This window comes from Calliopsis andreniformis, chromosome 5 (genome assembly GCF_051401765.1).
Source record: "Calliopsis andreniformis isolate RMS-2024a chromosome 5, iyCalAndr_principal, whole genome shotgun sequence".
NCBI classification, from domain to species: Eukaryota; Metazoa; Arthropoda; class Insecta; order Hymenoptera; family Andrenidae; genus Calliopsis; species Calliopsis andreniformis.
In genome coordinates, this window is record NC_135066.1 from 1,689,692 (window position 1) to 1,707,501 (window position 17,810).

General features: G+C 44.0%; 1 protein-coding gene across 1 annotated transcript; it reads right to left on the bottom strand.

Moving 5' to 3' along the window:
• Nucleotides 1-3,671, bottom strand: LOC143179547 (uncharacterized). Its single transcript, XM_076378844.1, has 4 exons — nucleotides 3,601-3,671; nucleotides 3,392-3,512; nucleotides 3,201-3,338; nucleotides 1-414 (listed from the first exon to the last, which is right to left on the bottom strand). Exons 1-4 carry the CDS (start codon nucleotides 3,669-3,671, stop codon nucleotides 1-3), a joined length of 744 nt encoding a protein of 247 aa, XP_076234959.1.
• Between the last annotated feature and the right edge of the window lie 14,139 nt (nucleotides 3,672-17,810).

A 17,810-nucleotide genomic window follows, 5' to 3' on the forward strand; every position in this document is an offset into this window, starting at 1 on the left:
CTATGACTGTGCTGTCCGCGTCTCACCGTCACGAGTGTTATATTGTACGGTTGTTTCTTTGTTTTCGAGGTTTGCCTTTTTTTGGGCGATGTACAGAGCGGGTGGGACAAGCAACGACCAACGGTGGTGGTGGTGGTGCACGACGATCACGAAAGCGTCCCTATGCGTGTCTCTTTCCCTTAGTCCGCGATCTCCTATGTTTCTTTTCGCTAATGCACTAGTGGTTTCACGAGAGCCTAATTCGGGTCTGGTCAACGGTCCTGTGCGATGGTGCTGAGTCTTTGGACGGGCCAACGAACCCCACCGCTCGAGCCTCATTCGCGAACGAATGGTAACTGTTGCACTTGCGATCAATACCCTTTTGTCACATACTTTGCGGGGGAACGGGGGCGAACTTCTTCGAGAACGTGCGTGCTAGAGCGTCAATCAAAGGCAAGATACCACGGTGGTGTTAATGAGTGCTCTTAACGTAGGATCTCCTGGCACACTCGCGTGAGTCATTCGATTATTGTTAGGGTGTTCGTTTATTAACGTGCGCGGCAAGGGTCAAGGTTTCGTTAGAGAATTTAGAGTAGTTTCGTCGTTTATTGTCGCGACGTGTTACAACTGTCACCCTATCCCAGCGGAAACTTTCGAAAGGGGAATTTTGACGAGCGTTTCCCTATTTCTGTATCCTGCATCCCGTAAACTTTTGTCTCAAAGAAATTACTCCAGTAATGGCAACGTCTCCCTGCGATTCCTTACGTTTCCTTCAACGCACAAGTTTTGTGCCTGGAAGAAACGCAATTACGCCGTCTATGTTTACGCGCGTCTCGACTCTTGTTTAATTCAAACCGAAGAACCCTGGCCTGTTTCCTGTAAGTAGTTTCTCATCCCCTTTTGCCCTCGGCACAGGAAAATACGACTCTGGAAAGGACGCCCTTTAATTTTATATCTCTTCGTCGCGTATCGGAAAAAACTTGGACAATTTCCTCGTGCACATTCATCGCGAGTACGCTTCAAGTTTTATCGTAGCAGACTCTAGCGTGGAGGCGATATAGCCACGCTCAATTTAGCTCGCCAGAGGCTTCAAGGTCCAGAATTATAATTGCAACCAGACCAGGCGAACGAGAAATGATGGATCGCGTGGCACGCGGGAATCACGGATCACTATCTCTGTCTGTCGTTGCTGTCATTGTCGATACTGTGACCGAGTGATAGGGCTAATACGCGTCAGCGTTGAGCTCAAGGACAAGTGTACCTTGTTTTTCGAGGCAGCTAATTTTGTATTCTTCCCTTTTCAAGCGGCTTTTTGTCTGAGAAAGTATTCATGGTAGAAGTCCCAAACTTTTATGCATTATTTACAGTGAATGTGAAAATTATGCAAGGTTCATTTTTCTGGAAGCCAGGATCAGTTTCCAGCAAACCAAAAGAGTCGATACTAGCGAAGTTAGCTGCAATATTGCAGTATCGAACTTTTATCGAGCATATATTTTTCGCAAAACCCATCGAGAAACATGTTCAAACCATCTACAAGTTTAAGTTACTCTTTTTTAATGCTGGTACTTGTTTCGCGATACTTTGGCTTGGCGAGATCTTTTAGTTTATTCTAGTTAAATCCTTTATGTAATATCGAGACGATATCACGCTTTTACCGCGAATCGAGGATTAAACGAGCGTGACGAACCATGGATTGGTTCAGAAGGAACGCGATACCTAGCTTCCTCGTCAGAGAAGACTGTTCGGTCGACCCAGCGACGCTAACTTTAATAGTCGAGACTCTCGATTGATCTGCCGCAGCCACAAGGACTGTCTTGTCACGATAGCGTTCGGTGTTCGCGGCGCAGCTAGAGAAACGCAAACAGACCTCCCGCATTCAGCCATTATCGTTTGCGCTAGGTCCACAATTGAACCCGAATCTAAAGAAAACCAAGTTTTTCTTGTTCTTTCAACGTTTTCCATAGCCACGATTAGTAGTCCATTTACTTGAAAATCCTAAGAAATTGCAAATAAAGCTAGAAAATATTCTACAAGAAAAACATGAGAGAAGAACTTGAATGAAGAACAAACACTCTATACCTCTAAGACGATTGATTTGCTACCTACAGCGTTTTTGCAAACATAGTCGCGAGTTCTCTTTACCTTGAATTTCCCGAGAAAAGAAGAATAATCAATTTCCGATCGCCCTCGTATTTCTTTTCTACAAAAAATCCATCTTCTTACTCCTCCCAAGGGAGACATCTTCCTATAGCCTACACAACAGAAGGAAGATCGCTGAGGAGCATCGTAATGCAAGTGCAATAAACAATGTCGAAGGAAAGTAGATTCACGTGGGCAAAGTGAAACACTGCTTCAAAGAAGTCGAGAAAAGATAGAAAAAAAGAAATCGTAATTGTGAGAAATTCGTCGCATCTCTAACTTCCCTATCACAGTACCTTACAACTATATCTTTTAAATACTCTTCAAAGACTCTATCATAATACAGGATATGCTAACGAGCAAAAATCAGAGACAGTGTCCTTTTTCCTCGAAGTTCGATAAGTTTCCAGCTGGTTTGCGGTGAACTGGCTACCGCCTAGCATTTCGTGTTCTGACACTTAACTGGGGGCGCGTGCACGGCAGTAGTCGTGCTTCGTCCTGATTTGCGAGGCAAAACCTCGTCGCAAGGAGTCGTTAGGCGACTTCCAAGCTGGAAGCTCAACTGCAAGAAACGCGATGTTCTCCATCAGTCGAATCGCCGCGGGACGCTGCTTTCGTTCGTCAATCGCCAGGAAGCACCGGGTCTTACGCATACACGCTGGACTGTCACAAGGGTAGCAAGCAGAAAGCAACGAGCAGGTGAACATTGAATTAATTAGTTAATCCTCTCGTCTAGTCCGCCTTTGAAATACAGCGAAGCTGAAAAAAGTCGCAATCGTAGCGAGGTTCGCCAATCGATACCGTGAACTCGGCTGTTATCGACAACACAACAGTCTGTCAGTGGAACAGGGATCGTCAGCCGGCTAGAGGACAGCGTGGGTCGACGGGTGTTCAGGATCCGCGGAGGGACGTCGAACGAAATTGTACACATAGAGGTCCTCGAGCGAAGCACCGTTCTATACCACAAGTCACACCACAATTCACAAAACGGACAAGGAACATTGATGGAGCAAGACACAGTCGCGAATGGAGTGATCGCGCTTGACAGTGAATGAACTGGAGGGTTGTGCGTGTCCTGGTACCTGCTGAGAGTCTTCTGTCTGGGGCGCACAGTGGGAACGGAAAAGAGCGTGCAGCTCGCGTCGCGTCGGCCGAAGGAGACACACGGATCGCGAGAGGCTCACACGTGTTCCGCTATGCGCTAGATCGATACACGCTGTCTGAAATATTCACTGGCCTGATGTGTGTCGCTATCGTCAAGGCCGCGGCCAGCCTCGTTATCTTCGACCCTGCGACCACACCGTGATTCTCTTCCTCGCGAGCTTCGCGGCCGGAAGCTCGATCGGATGCGATCGATCGATCCCGCCCAGGCTACACGTGTCCTCGACGGCTGACTAAGCGAAAGTGAGGGTTGCGAGCCACGCGACCGCTTTGCACTGAGTCTACACGAGGCGTCGCGACGCTGACCAGGCCCCCGCTCACCGCGGCCTCGGCCCGCCCCCGATCGCCTCACCTGCCCACCACCTCACGGCCTCTGCTACGAATTCGTGCATTTCGAGAACGAGACGTCGCGACGCAACGCGACGCAACGCGACGCGACGCGCTGTACTGCTTGGAACGCGGAGTGCGAATAGACAAGTGGTTGCAAAGCTTTAAGGTCGAGGGATGACTCGATTGGCTCGCGGGGGATCGCTGATCGAACCGCGGCGCTCCTTTCGAGCGACTGACAGTGACCCGCGTGCACGAGGCGTCGCGACGCATGCCAGGTCCGTGAATGCCTGGGGTGCCTGGCGGCGCGAAAAAGTGTCGCGGGCCTGTTGCGTGAGGGTTTTGGTACTTCCTCTTTTGATTGGGAAACTCGAGGGAACTGGAGGGATAAAAGAACGTGGCGAAAACGTAAGAAATTTAAGATGGAATTTTCGTTCTTCTCTTGATCTTATTTGGAATTGGAGTATACGAGGAACAGGACACCTTCGTCCTGGTGCATTAATCTACCTTTCTGACAGTGAATGTGATAATTCACTTAAGGCAGACATTGATTAATGCAGCTGCGACGTGAGACAAACATTGCGGTTGTTATTCATTCAGATGGCCACTTGCCATCGGGTGTAAAAATTCCCATCGTTTCAAAACTACACATCCAGCGACAGGAGAATAACTTAAAAGAGACGATGGTTTTTTAAACTCCTAAGAATAATTCTCTAGAACGCTTCTACACTGCCAGCTCGAGTAACTCTCCTCCGTGAATATTATTGGAGCCTGTTTCTCATCGTTGAGAAAACAGAAAAATTCCACAAAGGAGTACTTTTCCATTATCCCAGTTCTGAAGATAGTGATAACGAATCTATAAATTTCAAGGTAAGACGACGGAGTTTCCTAAATGGAGGAACTTTCATGAGAATGCAAATTTCTTTTCGGATGGAAGAGGAAGCCCAGAGCTATGGTTTCGTTAAGTTGGTTCTCACTACAGTACACTCCGAAATTCGATGCTTTGTATTTTAACGCCCTTAAGCTTTACACGTTCGAGTGGCACGATTATCGGTCGTGAAAAATTGCAGTTGTTAACGTGGAACTTCGTTCCGAACGGCGACCGTATTTCACTGGAAGCTGAGGGCGTGAAAAATAGCTGCCACTCTAAGATTTACGTAACTTATTACTCTTATTGGTTCCTTATAATCTTGGACAAGTGGAGAAAGAAGGATAGCAAAATATTTGTCTTAGGAGATCGTTCTATAATCCTGTCGCGCGCAGTTGGGGGTGTTCTTTAAAATAAAATTTCCGTGTATTACACTGTTATGAAAAGAATCCATTAAGCTGTCTTATAAAATTTACCAGAAAAAAATAAAAATAATCATGGAATATATTTTTCAAGCATCCCACAATACAATAGAAAGTAATCTAAAGATTCTTTTCGCAAAAAGTTTTTCAGTAGTCATTATTAACCATATTTATCACAGCAAGGTTCAGCTAGAGAAATGTCCGTCGAAATTTACAACGACGGACCGTCACCATAATTCAGGTCGTTGCGTCGAACAGAGAACCAACCGCGAATGGAAATAAAAAGCTCGTTGTCGATGCTCTCGCCGACGATCTCACGCCAAAATTCACGCCCACGAACATTTTTGGCAGCGACGAATTCTTTCGCATCTTTGTTCACGGGTCACCAAGCATCGATAGGAGAGACGGAGCAAGGGAAACGAAACGTCGAAAGAAATTGGTCGTCGTTTCTTCTGTCGCGAAGACCTCGTGAACCCGTCGCCAACTTGGCACGACTTTTTCCTTTGATAAAACGTGACGAATGGAGTCTAGATGGCTTTTAATTTATATACCTTCGAGTTCGGTGATATATGGGTTCGAGAGAGAGGCTGGTATCTATTGTGAATTGAATGGTCTTGAGTTGTGTGGCAATAATTGCTCCAGAAAGTTGTTCCGTAAAATATTCTTCTGTTTTATGTCCCAACTTTTCGCAATCAGCCACATCTCGAAGGAAAATAAATTTGGCCTGTATAAGTAAAGACGAAAGAGGAAAATCTCAGTCGCCGTTTGATTAGTTCCATTCACCGTCTAGCAGTAGCACCCTCCCGTCCGAGAAGTTTCTGTCCGCGCTACTTGGCTGACTAGCGGGCATATTCTACTGCGAGGCTCTAACGAGCGACGTCCTTATTCGTAAGCAATAAAACAGCCTTGAACACGTCTAGGCTGTTTCGCGAGCCCGTCGGTTTTTACGTCTTCGCTGCGATCGTTCGTTTGACTTCCAACAAAACTTTCCAATTAGCTTGTTTGCAGAAGTCGCCGACAGACACGGCCCTTTTTTCCGAAAGTAAAAAGGACGCTCGAGATGGAGATAGAATAACGAGCAGACGGTTTTCTCGTAGTAAAAGAAAACCGACCAGCTTATCCACGACGTATTATTTACAACGACGATACAACGGGCGGATTTATTCTTGGCATTCGTCTCGAGACTAAAGTTATCGTACGTATTTAATGACGATCTGGCGGTACGACAAAACTATGAATACTTCAAGGTGGCCACGGCGTGAACGAGCAAGCCATGGCGTAAGTTTAACGCAAAAATTACTGGGAAGCATCGATCTTGCAATGTCACGGTGATCAATGGACCTTCATTTGCAATGGGGGTGAGTTATGGTTGAAATCTCTCTGTTAATCCCCTTAATGCCTCGTATTTTCCATTTGAAAACGCTTCCCATTGTCCTAGATGGTTCTTTCTGTAGATTATACATGGCCCCATGTATTTAAAATTAATTCTCAAAGGGAGCAGAACTTTGTCGTACCTCTAGTATATGTATTTCAAACGTTTGATGTTTCAATATCTTCCTCTCTCAAAGTGGAATTCCTCTTCGGTTCTAAATATTTCCTCTAAAATAATGAAATTTCGCCCGTACAGTGCACTTTGCCTGCAGCAGAAGCTTGAACGTGTCGCGGGCAAATTCGCGGTGCAGGAAATTTCACGGTAAGCTCCTCTCAAGTGACTCGAAAATACCGACTAGGGAGCGTTTTAAAGGAAAACGTAACGACTTCCTGGTAATCGCAGCGAGCATCCGAGTTTCAGCTAAGGCGACCGCGCAAAAGTAGAACGGGAGCGTTAAACTTGAACTCGGGAGTTCAAGTACGCGGTTGAAACGTGTTTATCGCTCGTTGATTTCGTCACGAGAGACCAGTGACCGCCTTAAAGAGGTCACTGAACCTTCCGCTTCCTGTTTCCCTCGGTTTTCCCACATTGAAATTTCTATTATTCCTGGAGGCCATTTTCCGGGTCATTCATCTGCGTGTATAAATTAATATAAAGATGAAACCTGCATACGAGTCTTCTTTAAAGAAAGAATCACCATCAATTTCTGAGTTCCACGCAGAGCAATTTTGTGCTAGAAGCAAGCTTATTTTTATTGAATTGTATCGTGCGGAAATGCAAACGTGGGAAGCTAACCTTAGCACATGTAAATCACAATTTACGCTACGTGCAGACCAATACGGTGCCCTGTTGCGCAATTTCCACGAAGTTCAAGTATTCATTGATTTCCCAATGCACGGAGACCTCGAGTTCGCACACGCCACCGCATATGTAATAGGGAAATACAGCCACGCACGATGCAGGTGGACAAACTAAACTAGAGAACCAAGAACATTAAACACAAAAGCTTAAATTTCTGTAAGGGAATTTCAATGAGTATACGCCAGAACAGTCATCTTCGCTGTGTAAAGAACACCTTTCACAAGCATTTACTGTACGATGCACCACGATAAGATAGGAAAATCCTGCAGCCAATATTAGTGGCGTGATTTCACGCGAAGAATCGCTTCATATTCTTCCTACGCGAAGGGAAATGAGTGTAGGAGATTGCGTCTTACCAGCACTAGTATATTCTACTTCTGAGTGAAAGCGTAACATTCTGACATTGGTGGCCAAACTTTGGCGTGATAGAAGTCATGTTTCGCCTATCAGAAATATCACTATTTATGGACTGAAAAATTGTCGATCTTTTAGCTGCTGTAACACTACGAAAAAAAATCGCACAGTAATGAGCTTGAGCTCATTTTAAAGGTCAAAGTCTCTACTTAAAATGTGCTGAAAAGCACCTTATGAAAGAGTTAGATAAAACATCCAAAAGATCTAAAAACTTCAACTACATAAGCTCTAAACAGCCGTGTCACAGTTTATCAAAAATTCCAAATCCTACTTAACGCCTCGTTAACCAATTTCCTGGAGTACCGAAGTACATTACAAGTCCACCTACAAAGTCAAGTACGCGTAAAATCGTTTGACACGCTTAACACTCCAGTCATGCAAGCTTCTTTGGCGATCTTTGCGATGTAGTCCCGATCAAGTGGGTGGCACAGCGTAAAGGAACGAGCAGCCGACACGGAAAATTCGAATTGTTTTTAGCCAGAAGTAGAGGCGCAGACCGAATCGATATCAACGGTGGGTGCTCGAGGAAATAACGCCAATGAATTGTGCGTCACTGCGTGCCACCGGATCACCAGACCACGCGGAAACGCTTAAAGGGGAAAAATTATAATGCAAATATATCTGCGGCCTATCTGCATTCCGTGGCTGGCGGTACGCGAGTGGCCTTCGAGCGAACTTACCACCGACACGCGTCGCCTCGCAATTACATTCTATTTTCAGTCGCAACCGAGCCTGGCCCAGCCCCTTCGAACTATACACGGGTCTACAAATGACTTTTCGATTTTTCTTTACGACGTTGTTATCGACAGACGGACAGAGCACTAGGGAGCAATTGAATTTGGACATGTCTTCGTTACTATCCTCTTAAGAACCGTCTATAGTTCTTGCTTCGAGGTTAAGCAATAATTTCCAGCAGCTGGTTGATTCACAAGCAAAGATACGGCCAAGTTTCCCGCCCAGGGAACGTAAACTTCGCGAAAAGAACGAAAGCGAAGATCCACCGCCGTTTTAGTGGCAGTTACGGTTCAACAAGTAGTACTAAAACTGCTGAATGCTTGACGCGGAGTGGCGAGGGAATTTATAGTATGGAATTTTCGTAGTTAAATATTGCATTCCCAACGAGTTACAGTTGTGACTTACGCTTTAGCCAATTATTTCGATAGCATTATTCCTCGTTTGTAGCACTTTCCACCCTGTGAATAAGAGAGATGACGTATGATGAAACATATCGAAGTGCTGGAGGCATTGGAGCGCTGCTTTCGAGCTCTGCGGTTTGCAAATTTTCTTACATTTCTAGTAAAAATATTCTACGATCTTTTGGGGCGAATTTTTTGAAGGATTGCTCTCTGGAAAATGCTTTTCTAGCTTCAGAAGCTTCATTAGACTAAGTAGCATTTGCTGCTCGGTTCCTTTTATTTCTGAGACATTAAAATATTCACAAAGTAGTGGCTGCCTAAGCTCCCCAATTCTTCAAAGGTTCCGACAGCCTCGACTCTCTATTGAAGCGGGTTTCTAGCGCTCCCGGTCAAGAGTATAGTATTTTTGGCAAGAAAATGTGAGCAACGCTATACATTGTATGTAAACACGATAACAGATCTATAGCCAGAGCTGTTAACCCCGATATTAGTCAAACACATTGGCTGGCTTTGGCCCTCCAACTTGTGTATCGCGTCAAAAATACCTGTTCCACAATCCTACAACGAAAACAAAAACAGCTACATTTTCTCGAGAAATTATGCATACCCTAAGACGATTTATCGTCACGCTCCACTCACGTAGATTCAGTAAATTCTGACGTTACGTATGGATGGGACATGACAAGTGGTTCGACTCAACCAGGGGTTGAAGTCACGTGTAAAAATAAATCGAGTGTATGGAGTAAAATCGTATTATGCAAATCTCCTTCCCTGTGAGAATAAAAATCGAATGCAATGGAATCCCTTGTTTCACGCAGTCGTATCTTTTCCCTTTCTATCTGTGGCCATTCATCCACTCATTGGATACCTGTGCTGGAAAGGATTAATTATAATAGTCGAGCGGCTCGCTACGATGGCTGTAGTCAAGACCGTGACGATTTCTTTTTCCACTGGACATCGATTACTTATTCTGCTCGATGAAATCGAGGGCCGTCGATGTTGCGTGATATCGAGTGCCGTTTTCTGCCTTTCACTGGCCGCTCGCGACAATTATGGGATCTCAAATCTAGGAGAATTGCAGCGGGAGAAGAAAAGGTGATTCTAAAAAGGGGAGAGAAACCCGATTCTTCTGCAATGAGGTCAGTATCTACAACAAAAACCTATCTGATCACGTGCTACGTGGATCTTCTTTATTGCGCAACATGCAAACGTCTGTGAAGCAAACACACGACGCGACAATTCGTTTAATCTATCCGAACATAATCCACTTACGCGCACATTTATCGATATACTTCAATATCTTCGTTACTTCTCTTTTCCCAGGAGTATAATTATCAGAATTCGTTGATGTATTAACCAACCATCGGGTAAACAATTTCGATGGAGCGTGAAAAGCGGGTTTGCTTACTCTTCTTAATAATTATTCGATTTCACGTCATGTGGAGATCAAATACATTTATTCTGCTGGAAAATGTATCATCGGTTCTTTAAAAAGTCATTGAAAAACCGTATTCCCATGGAATGCTGCGAATCACAATTCCACTGTTCCTGTTTCACGGATCTTGGAGCGTTAGATACAGTTTATTTCCGCAGTTTGTCGAAGACGAATCATTGGAAACGAGGAACAATTCCGTTGTCGAACGCCTCGACTGAAGTTGAATAGTTTTATCTGTGCTCGATAGCTCAGTGAAGCTTGAACGACAAATAGTTCGCTCACTTCGCGAACGTAATATTGGAAAAGCTTCCCCCGTCGAAGAGACAGGGTCCTTAATTAAATAGTTCGCACGTAACACCGACTACCACAGGATTTTAATGCTGTTTCCGTCGTTTGTTCGCCGCAGAAACACGGCGCAAACCTTATCGCGGGGTAAACGAGGCGGCAATTTTACTGCGTCGGTTATGATAAAAAGAACAACAGGCAATTAGCCTCGGACGATTAAAAAGAGCTTTCCTGTTCAATTTTACAGCTTCTCATTAACTTTCTTCCTTTGTGTGCTCTCCCGTGTTCTTATTACAATTTCGTGCCTTTGAGAAGGAGAATGTTTTTGAAGGATCTCCTCGTAAATTTTTAATCAGTGATTCTGGAACGAAAAATTTATGATAGTTCACCGAATATTTCTGCCGCGAAAGCTTTATCACTGGTGCTTCCTATTTTAGCCCATTCCCCCTGAAAAATTCCTCGAAATGTTGTTCAAATCTCGAGCAATCTTTTATTTGCTCGACGCGTCCATCGATCGTGGGATTCAGCGATAAAGCGGATCGACGTGACCGTCCTTGTCGCGTTAAGTAACCAGCCGAAAAAGCCGATATTTGCAGAAGTTGGTTCCGAGCCGCTTTTCATTCGTCATGCTTTTGGTTACGTCTCTGTCGCGAGCCGTCGGAAATTGCAATTAATCCGGGAACACATGGAACCACTGCACTAGCAACCGCCTCTCTGCATAATAAAATAGACGTTGAATGATACATGAAGCGATGTGGTACCGTCCCAGCGAATCATTACAAATCGCTCTAGCTGAGTATGTTTAATCTCCGCAGCAAATTTGCTGACCTGGCAATTTCAAAATATGTCCTTTCTTCCATTCTTATCATTATTAATGGACCTTGGAACCCCTGTTTCAGTTTTCAAAAATGCAATTTTTCATATTTTTAAGAATTCAAATTTTCAAATTTTTAAATTTTTAAATTTTCAAATTTTCAAATTTTTAAATTTTCAAATTTTCAAATTTTCAAATTTTTAAATTTTCAAACTTTCAAATTTTCAAATTTTCACACCTTTCAGGTGCAAAGTATAGGTATATCGATTTGCATCATCAAAATGAACCATTTCCCTGAAACTAGTTCATCAGAACCGACTATTTGTTTGAAAGCAGAATGGTTCAGGAAACTGAGAACGAGTGTATAGCTCCTGTTTACGCGGCTCACCACGCTGTGGTTGAACGCGCCTCCCCAATTATTAGCCGAATTGAGAGATCGAGGATTGCAAACGGTTCTTGGTTATGCAAATCCTCGCTGCAACATTATCTAACACTCGTCTAGAATAACAACAGGAAACGGTGATGCGTGGGGATGCCAAGCTCATCATGCAAATAGTTTAATTCTCCCAGGGGACGTAAAGCTCAGGGGGTTACTAACGCAGTTCTCTCCAGATTATAAAAGCCTGCGAGCTTAACAAGATAAATATCCCATGTATCAACTGATTCATGAGTTAATCAGATATAGAATAGGATTTTAAACAAAATGTATTTCTTATATTGTTTCTCACTGTGTACTTAAATGAATGATTCTATCTAAATATCTATTCTCTAGAAATCACCTCAGACGTTTCAATTAACCTTTATCGCGCGTCATTTCTGTCCTATGTTCCCCAAACTCGAGAGAGGAAAGGCATAAACGGGATATTGAACCGCGATAAAAGCTTCCATGAACGCTGAGACTCACCCCCGTCCCTTCTCTTCCCAGCACCATCGTAGACACCATAAATTCTGATTCGACACAAAGCTCATTCATCATACTAGTTTACTATACGTATTTTGGCGTGCACGTCGTCACTAGGCTCAGTACTAACGGTCAAGTCGCTTCGGGAACTGCGTTCAAAGTTTGCAGAAATTTGCGCGGCCGATGCTTCGACTCCCGCAGGAATTACGGCGATGGATCACGAGCAGCAGAGGGTTATTGTTTTGTCGCTATAATTAATCTCCAAGCGTAATTAAACGCTTGCAGCGGCGTTAGTATTTGTCACCCTCAGCGGTGACGGGCTGTCATGGGTAAACGTACATGCGAACGCAATTTCCATATTTCTGGGGGTTTCAAGATTATTGGACTAATTAACTCGAGAGGTGAGATTAGAATAAAGAGAAAGTTTGTGTTCAGAGAATATTCTAATTATTTTGCAGCATAAAATACTGTACTGTTTGTAGTTGGCAATCCTTCCAGCTGTGGAACGACCATCTCACCCCTCTAGTTAAGGGGTTGAAGAAAAATTATACAGTGGAAGATGTATGCTAGCACTGGCGAGTGGGCAAACTTCTCTCGCCGGTTTAATTAGGAAACTTCACTTATTCAGATGAGTCGTGCGTAAGGTAGAAGCTGTTGCATAAGTATGCCTTAAAAGGGAACAACAATTTAATAAATATTGATGGCGGAAATAATCCCTAGTATAATCACATAATTTATGTCTGTCATAAATATCGCCCGTGATGCACTTTAGTGGCAAATAAAATATTATTCTGGAATGGGCCGATTTACGAAGACATTATACAGCTGAGCTCTTGTATGATACCGCGAGCATTATGATTGCAATTCTAAAAATGGTGCAAAGATCGACTTAGTTTCTTTAAAATTTTCTGTATTATATTCTACTATTAGTTCTATTTTATGCTTCTGCTCCCTCTTTCATCCCCTTTTCTCCGCTTAATTTACCGAATGGAAGATAGCAAGAAAGTCTATCCAATAAACGAATCTATCCAATTAGAAATCGTAGCGACTCTCGCAGCCGGGAAAAAGGCACCGTTTCCTCCAATGGTTCGAAGAGAAACTTATTTATCGCCCTGCTTTTATTAACTCGGACGATATTTAGATGCAAAGTAACGCGAGAATTCTACGACAAAAGTCTCCCGCTCCGATTCGACTGGGTGAAACTTTCGGCCCCGCTATAGAAACCCAATTTCCTTTAGTACGAAGTACGTCCCTCAACTTTTAGGGATCGACGAGAAATCTTATAGAATACGCGCTCACCCTCCCTCTGTTTGCATTCCGATGGCAAATAACGAATAAGTGGAACAGCAATCATAAGATACCTATAGAGTGACTTCCAAAGTCACCCTCAGCCTTCCTCGCATTTTGTACCTCAGTGTATAATGCTTCTACAATTTTATTTACTTGGCAACTTTTAATAGAACTTCCTTCTTCTATTTCTTTAATCGCCAGTATACTACACACGTACTACATTCTATACTTCAAATTGTAAAGTTTCCTAATTAATCTCCTGCAGACAGGGTATAACCAAAAAGAGTTGCTTCAAAATTCTATTCAAATATTTCGGTTCTGAACTTTAGAACAACTTCTGCGTGCAAATATGCTTTATAAAATAAAAGCTGGAAATAATACCTACAGTACCCACCAAAAGTTTGGCATCGCTTCTCGAATGAAGGGAATTAATACCAAAGTTTTGATCTACAGGTAAAACATAAGGCCCTTTGAAACACTAAAAAACAATCTAACTACAGACAGCCTCAAACATCTTACCATACAACTTTCACTGAAAGCACACGATAAAAATCGAGAAAATGTAAACTCACCAGTGTCGTAGAGCGGGCAGGGCATGTAGGCATATCTCTGTTCAGGATGCACGACGGACCTGTTCCTCTGTCCGCTGGTCATGGTCGCGAATTTGGTCACGTATTGCAGGAACTTGTCATAGAAGAGAAGAAAGGTCGTTCGGATTATCGTCGAGGTGGTATCGTAGACGGAGAGGCTCTCAGACTGCGTCAGGTCGTCGAACGTCACTGAGGCAGGACGATTATCCAGAGTTGACCAGTTGCGACTGCATCCTTCGATAGTGAACCACGTCGAGACGCATTGGTTGCCGAGCCTCCTCGCAAATTAACCAATTAAGGATGGCCCGTGCTGTTTCCGTGCCAATTAGGCACCGCTCTCCTCGAGAACCGGCTCGCGCGCGCGCGCGCACCTCTCTGTGGACGTCGTCGCTTAATTAGCACCGAAATAACTGTCTTCCTCCCCTTCGCGAACCTTGGTGGCTTTCCTTCGGCCCGGCGCGAGATCACTTTTTGTAAGACACACGGGGACGCATAAGCAAGGGCACTTCACCTTCTCTGGCAACTATTTCTGGGGACACCTGAGGGAATCTCGCGCGTCGACTGTTGCCTCGATTTTTGTTTCAAGCAAATTTGCATTTATCCGCGACGAAAAATTATGGAGAGCGTCTTGAGGTAAATGTTTCAATAGATGACCATATTCCAGTATCTAAATACTAATGTCAATTTTATTTAGTTTTAAGCTTAAATTCTAATGTATCCAATCAAAAATAAAAAACAGTATATTCAGCTACTGGGATGCAAGTCAAGTGTTAAGACGCTTAAGTGTACTGGGACATATACCCTAGTTATTTATGGTTCCATTTTATGTGATAGCAAATGGTTGCAACGCCCCCTACAAATTATCGGAAAGCAGTGGCACAGACATGATATCCCGATTAAGGTGCTGAAATACGTGATCTGGATAGAGAACATGAGCTCGAGTCAAAGCGCATCTGCCACTGAACCGGAAGAGTTTAAATCCTCCTCGTGCAAGACCCTACGGTATCCCTTGATTTGATTCCATTGCGGAAGTTCGCGAGAACACAGAGATTACCAACAGTCCTCTACAATGAAGTTGGTTAATAGATCGCAAACCTATTAGCAACTCTGATCCTTCTCCATGCCAGTCTCTCTGTCTCCAACTTCTAATCCTCGAACGAAAAGTAATCAATGATAAATGCTCATTTTGAACATCTGACGATTCAGCAGACAGAGAAATGACGAAAATCGAAAAAAGGGGAATACACGTAGATCGCTACTCATTAAACAAAATTGCAAAATTCCAACAACTGACTCTACAGTATGCCCAAGCGTCGCGTGCAACAGTCGATGAGTTTTTCCTCAGATCTTCCCGCAGCGATACGCGAGACCCCCAATTACCACCTGGCTCCACGTGCACTCGATCCATGCATGTAGCGGGAAATAATCGACAAAAAAGGAAGTCGTGAGTCTAGATGTCGCGGTCGTAAAAGTCGCCAGGTCATCGAGGAAATCAGCGTGTCGACACGGCTTATCGGAAACGGAAGCAATAAGCAACCGTGGTAAATTGCTGGTGTCGATTTTACGGCCTACACCGCCAACAGCCAGCCCTCTCACACATCCGTGTGGTGCTCGATTCGAGTGGCTCCTCTCAGAAGCAGTGCTCTCGAGGCGATTCCGCGGCTTTATCGACGTCGATCTCTGTCAACCGCGGCCGTCGCGCCGAGATTGCCGGTGATCTCGACGTTCCACCCCCGCCCCTGCGCGGCCGCAGCTGCACGCAGCGACAATGCCGGCTAATGACGTCGGTAAAATGGAAAAGTGTGTTAATTACGCTGTTGCCCCTGCGAGCCCCAATAGATTCGAGGGGGAAGAGTTAACCCATTAACCCTGCACTCGTGGGACACGCTCGGCTGAACATTAATGGCGCATTCTACTCCGCCAGACGCGAATGCCACACAATGGACTCGTCGTTCATCCGAGGTGTGAATATCGAGCGATGATACTCCGCGAACCCTTTGTCTCGGTACCCTTTCAGGCTCCTTTCCCTCGAGAAAAACCAAGATGAAGAACCGAGAGCACAGGGCTAGCCAGAATCCGCCACGCTGTCGAGCAGCTGTTGTTCTTTGAACGCCTGCCGATTACGTTCTAAGTCAGTGGCGTTTATCGCGGCGTAAATAAGGCAGGAAGTCGTGCACGCGTTCCCCGAGCGTGACAATTTTACGAGCGACGTAAATTACGGAGCTAGTGGAAAAACGTCAGTGTTACCGACAACCGTTCTGATTCAATTCTGTATCGACGATTTACGTTTTTTTGTCTTTTTTCTTTTTCATGGAAAACATGGGCGGCATGAACCGCGAGACGATAGATATCAGCTTTCGATTTAAAAAGAATGGGACATGTAGGCCATGCATTTTTTCGAGGAGATTTCGTTCTTGACAAGATCGGGTTTGAAGACACGTGCTGAGCTTGGAACGCAAGCCTCGCACGTACTTTCAAAGTCAATTTACTTGGGTGCGCGATAGAAATTTGGTCTACGTTGTCAAAACTTCTTTCTATGTAGAACATCGTGTTATCTTAAATTACCGAGATACTCTTCCTGTACTTGTGGAGAAGGAGAAATGTAGTGGAACAAAAACATCTGGTTAAGAAGAATGCAGAGTGGATTAAGGTGGATTATAAGGAAACATTTTAATCAGCTTAATACCCAAGAAAAAGACCTAAAATGTGGAGCTAGAGATACTTGGTTATTGTCCTCGAAGGACGCTGAAAAGCCCATAATGGAACCCTTTGTGGAGGGTAATAGACCTCAGCCGATTTGATTCCATTCGAATCCACCTGGTTCGTTGCACTTTCATTTCACCCTACGATACCCATTTATTTCGATATTTATAACATCAAAAGATATAATAGACTCTTCGACGATTTTTCGTGAAACATGAGTAAACGGCTGGTATATCAGTCATCAGACACAGACAGGGATTTTTCAAGCCTTGTTCCCCTCCGTTGAGTCTTGTTCGGAAGTTCCTCGGCGGAAATGGAGTTCACGCGTCTGAATCCTCGCGAATATCACCATGGAGACCTCGTAAAAGTTGCATCACAGGCTACCACCCCCTTAAGTCTGCCTAAGCTACTTATGGTTTTGTAGCCTTCGATCTATGACTGGGAAATTTCTTGAAAAATCATTCTGCATCATCGTGCAGGAAGTCTGAAGTTAGAATCCTTGTCACGTGGATGGGGGAGGTAGTGATTTTTTAGTTTTTCTTTTTCTCTATTTTTTTATTTGAATGGGAACACGTAAATAAATGAATACGAGAGTATTCGAAACGTTGAGAGTTAGGAGGATAGGGGATGATCCGTGAGATATTTTCAAGAAAATCCTCTTTGCTGTGAGTTGTATCATGTAGGACCTACTTTTCAGGAATAGTTATGAAAGAACTTCAAAAATGATTTAGAGATGTGTTGGTAGGATGAAGCAAACTGGTCAGGAATTTGTCCTTTGGTGTGATTAAGTGTATCTCTTTTGTCTCGGTTTCTATTTAGGAGAATTTTAATATAAAGTTTAAACAGATTATGCAGTGGAATAGGAATGTGCTTGACTTCTGTGAAACGAGTGAGTCGTCCTTTTGTTCAAGATAATTGTAGGATCAACTACTCAAGAGAAACTAGCAGTACCTCGTGTACTTCCATATACTGCTGGTGACATGTATGAAAGCTGTGGGATCAAGAGCAAAAGTAAAATTCCAGTGTATCTCTGAATTCTCAAATAATCGTATAAAAAGTAAAGTTCCCTCACAGAGCACATAAAAAAAGAAACCTTCCTCCTTCACGCATTAA

Bases quoted from the DNA above. Each gene is read 5' to 3' on its own strand.
- LOC143179547 (XM_076378844.1), bottom strand. From the start codon at position 3,671: ATGCACGAATTCGTAGCAGAGGCCGTGAGGTGGTGGGCAGGTGAGGCG. The intron at 3,513-3,600 runs GTGAGCGGGGGC...ACTTTCGCTTAG, and splicing joins GGGGGCGGGCCGAGGCCGCG to TCAGCCGTCGAGGACACGTG. The intron at 3,339-3,391 runs GCTGGCCGCGGC...TGAATATTTCAG, and splicing joins GCAGGGTCGAAGATAACGAG to ACAGCGTGTATCGATCTAGC.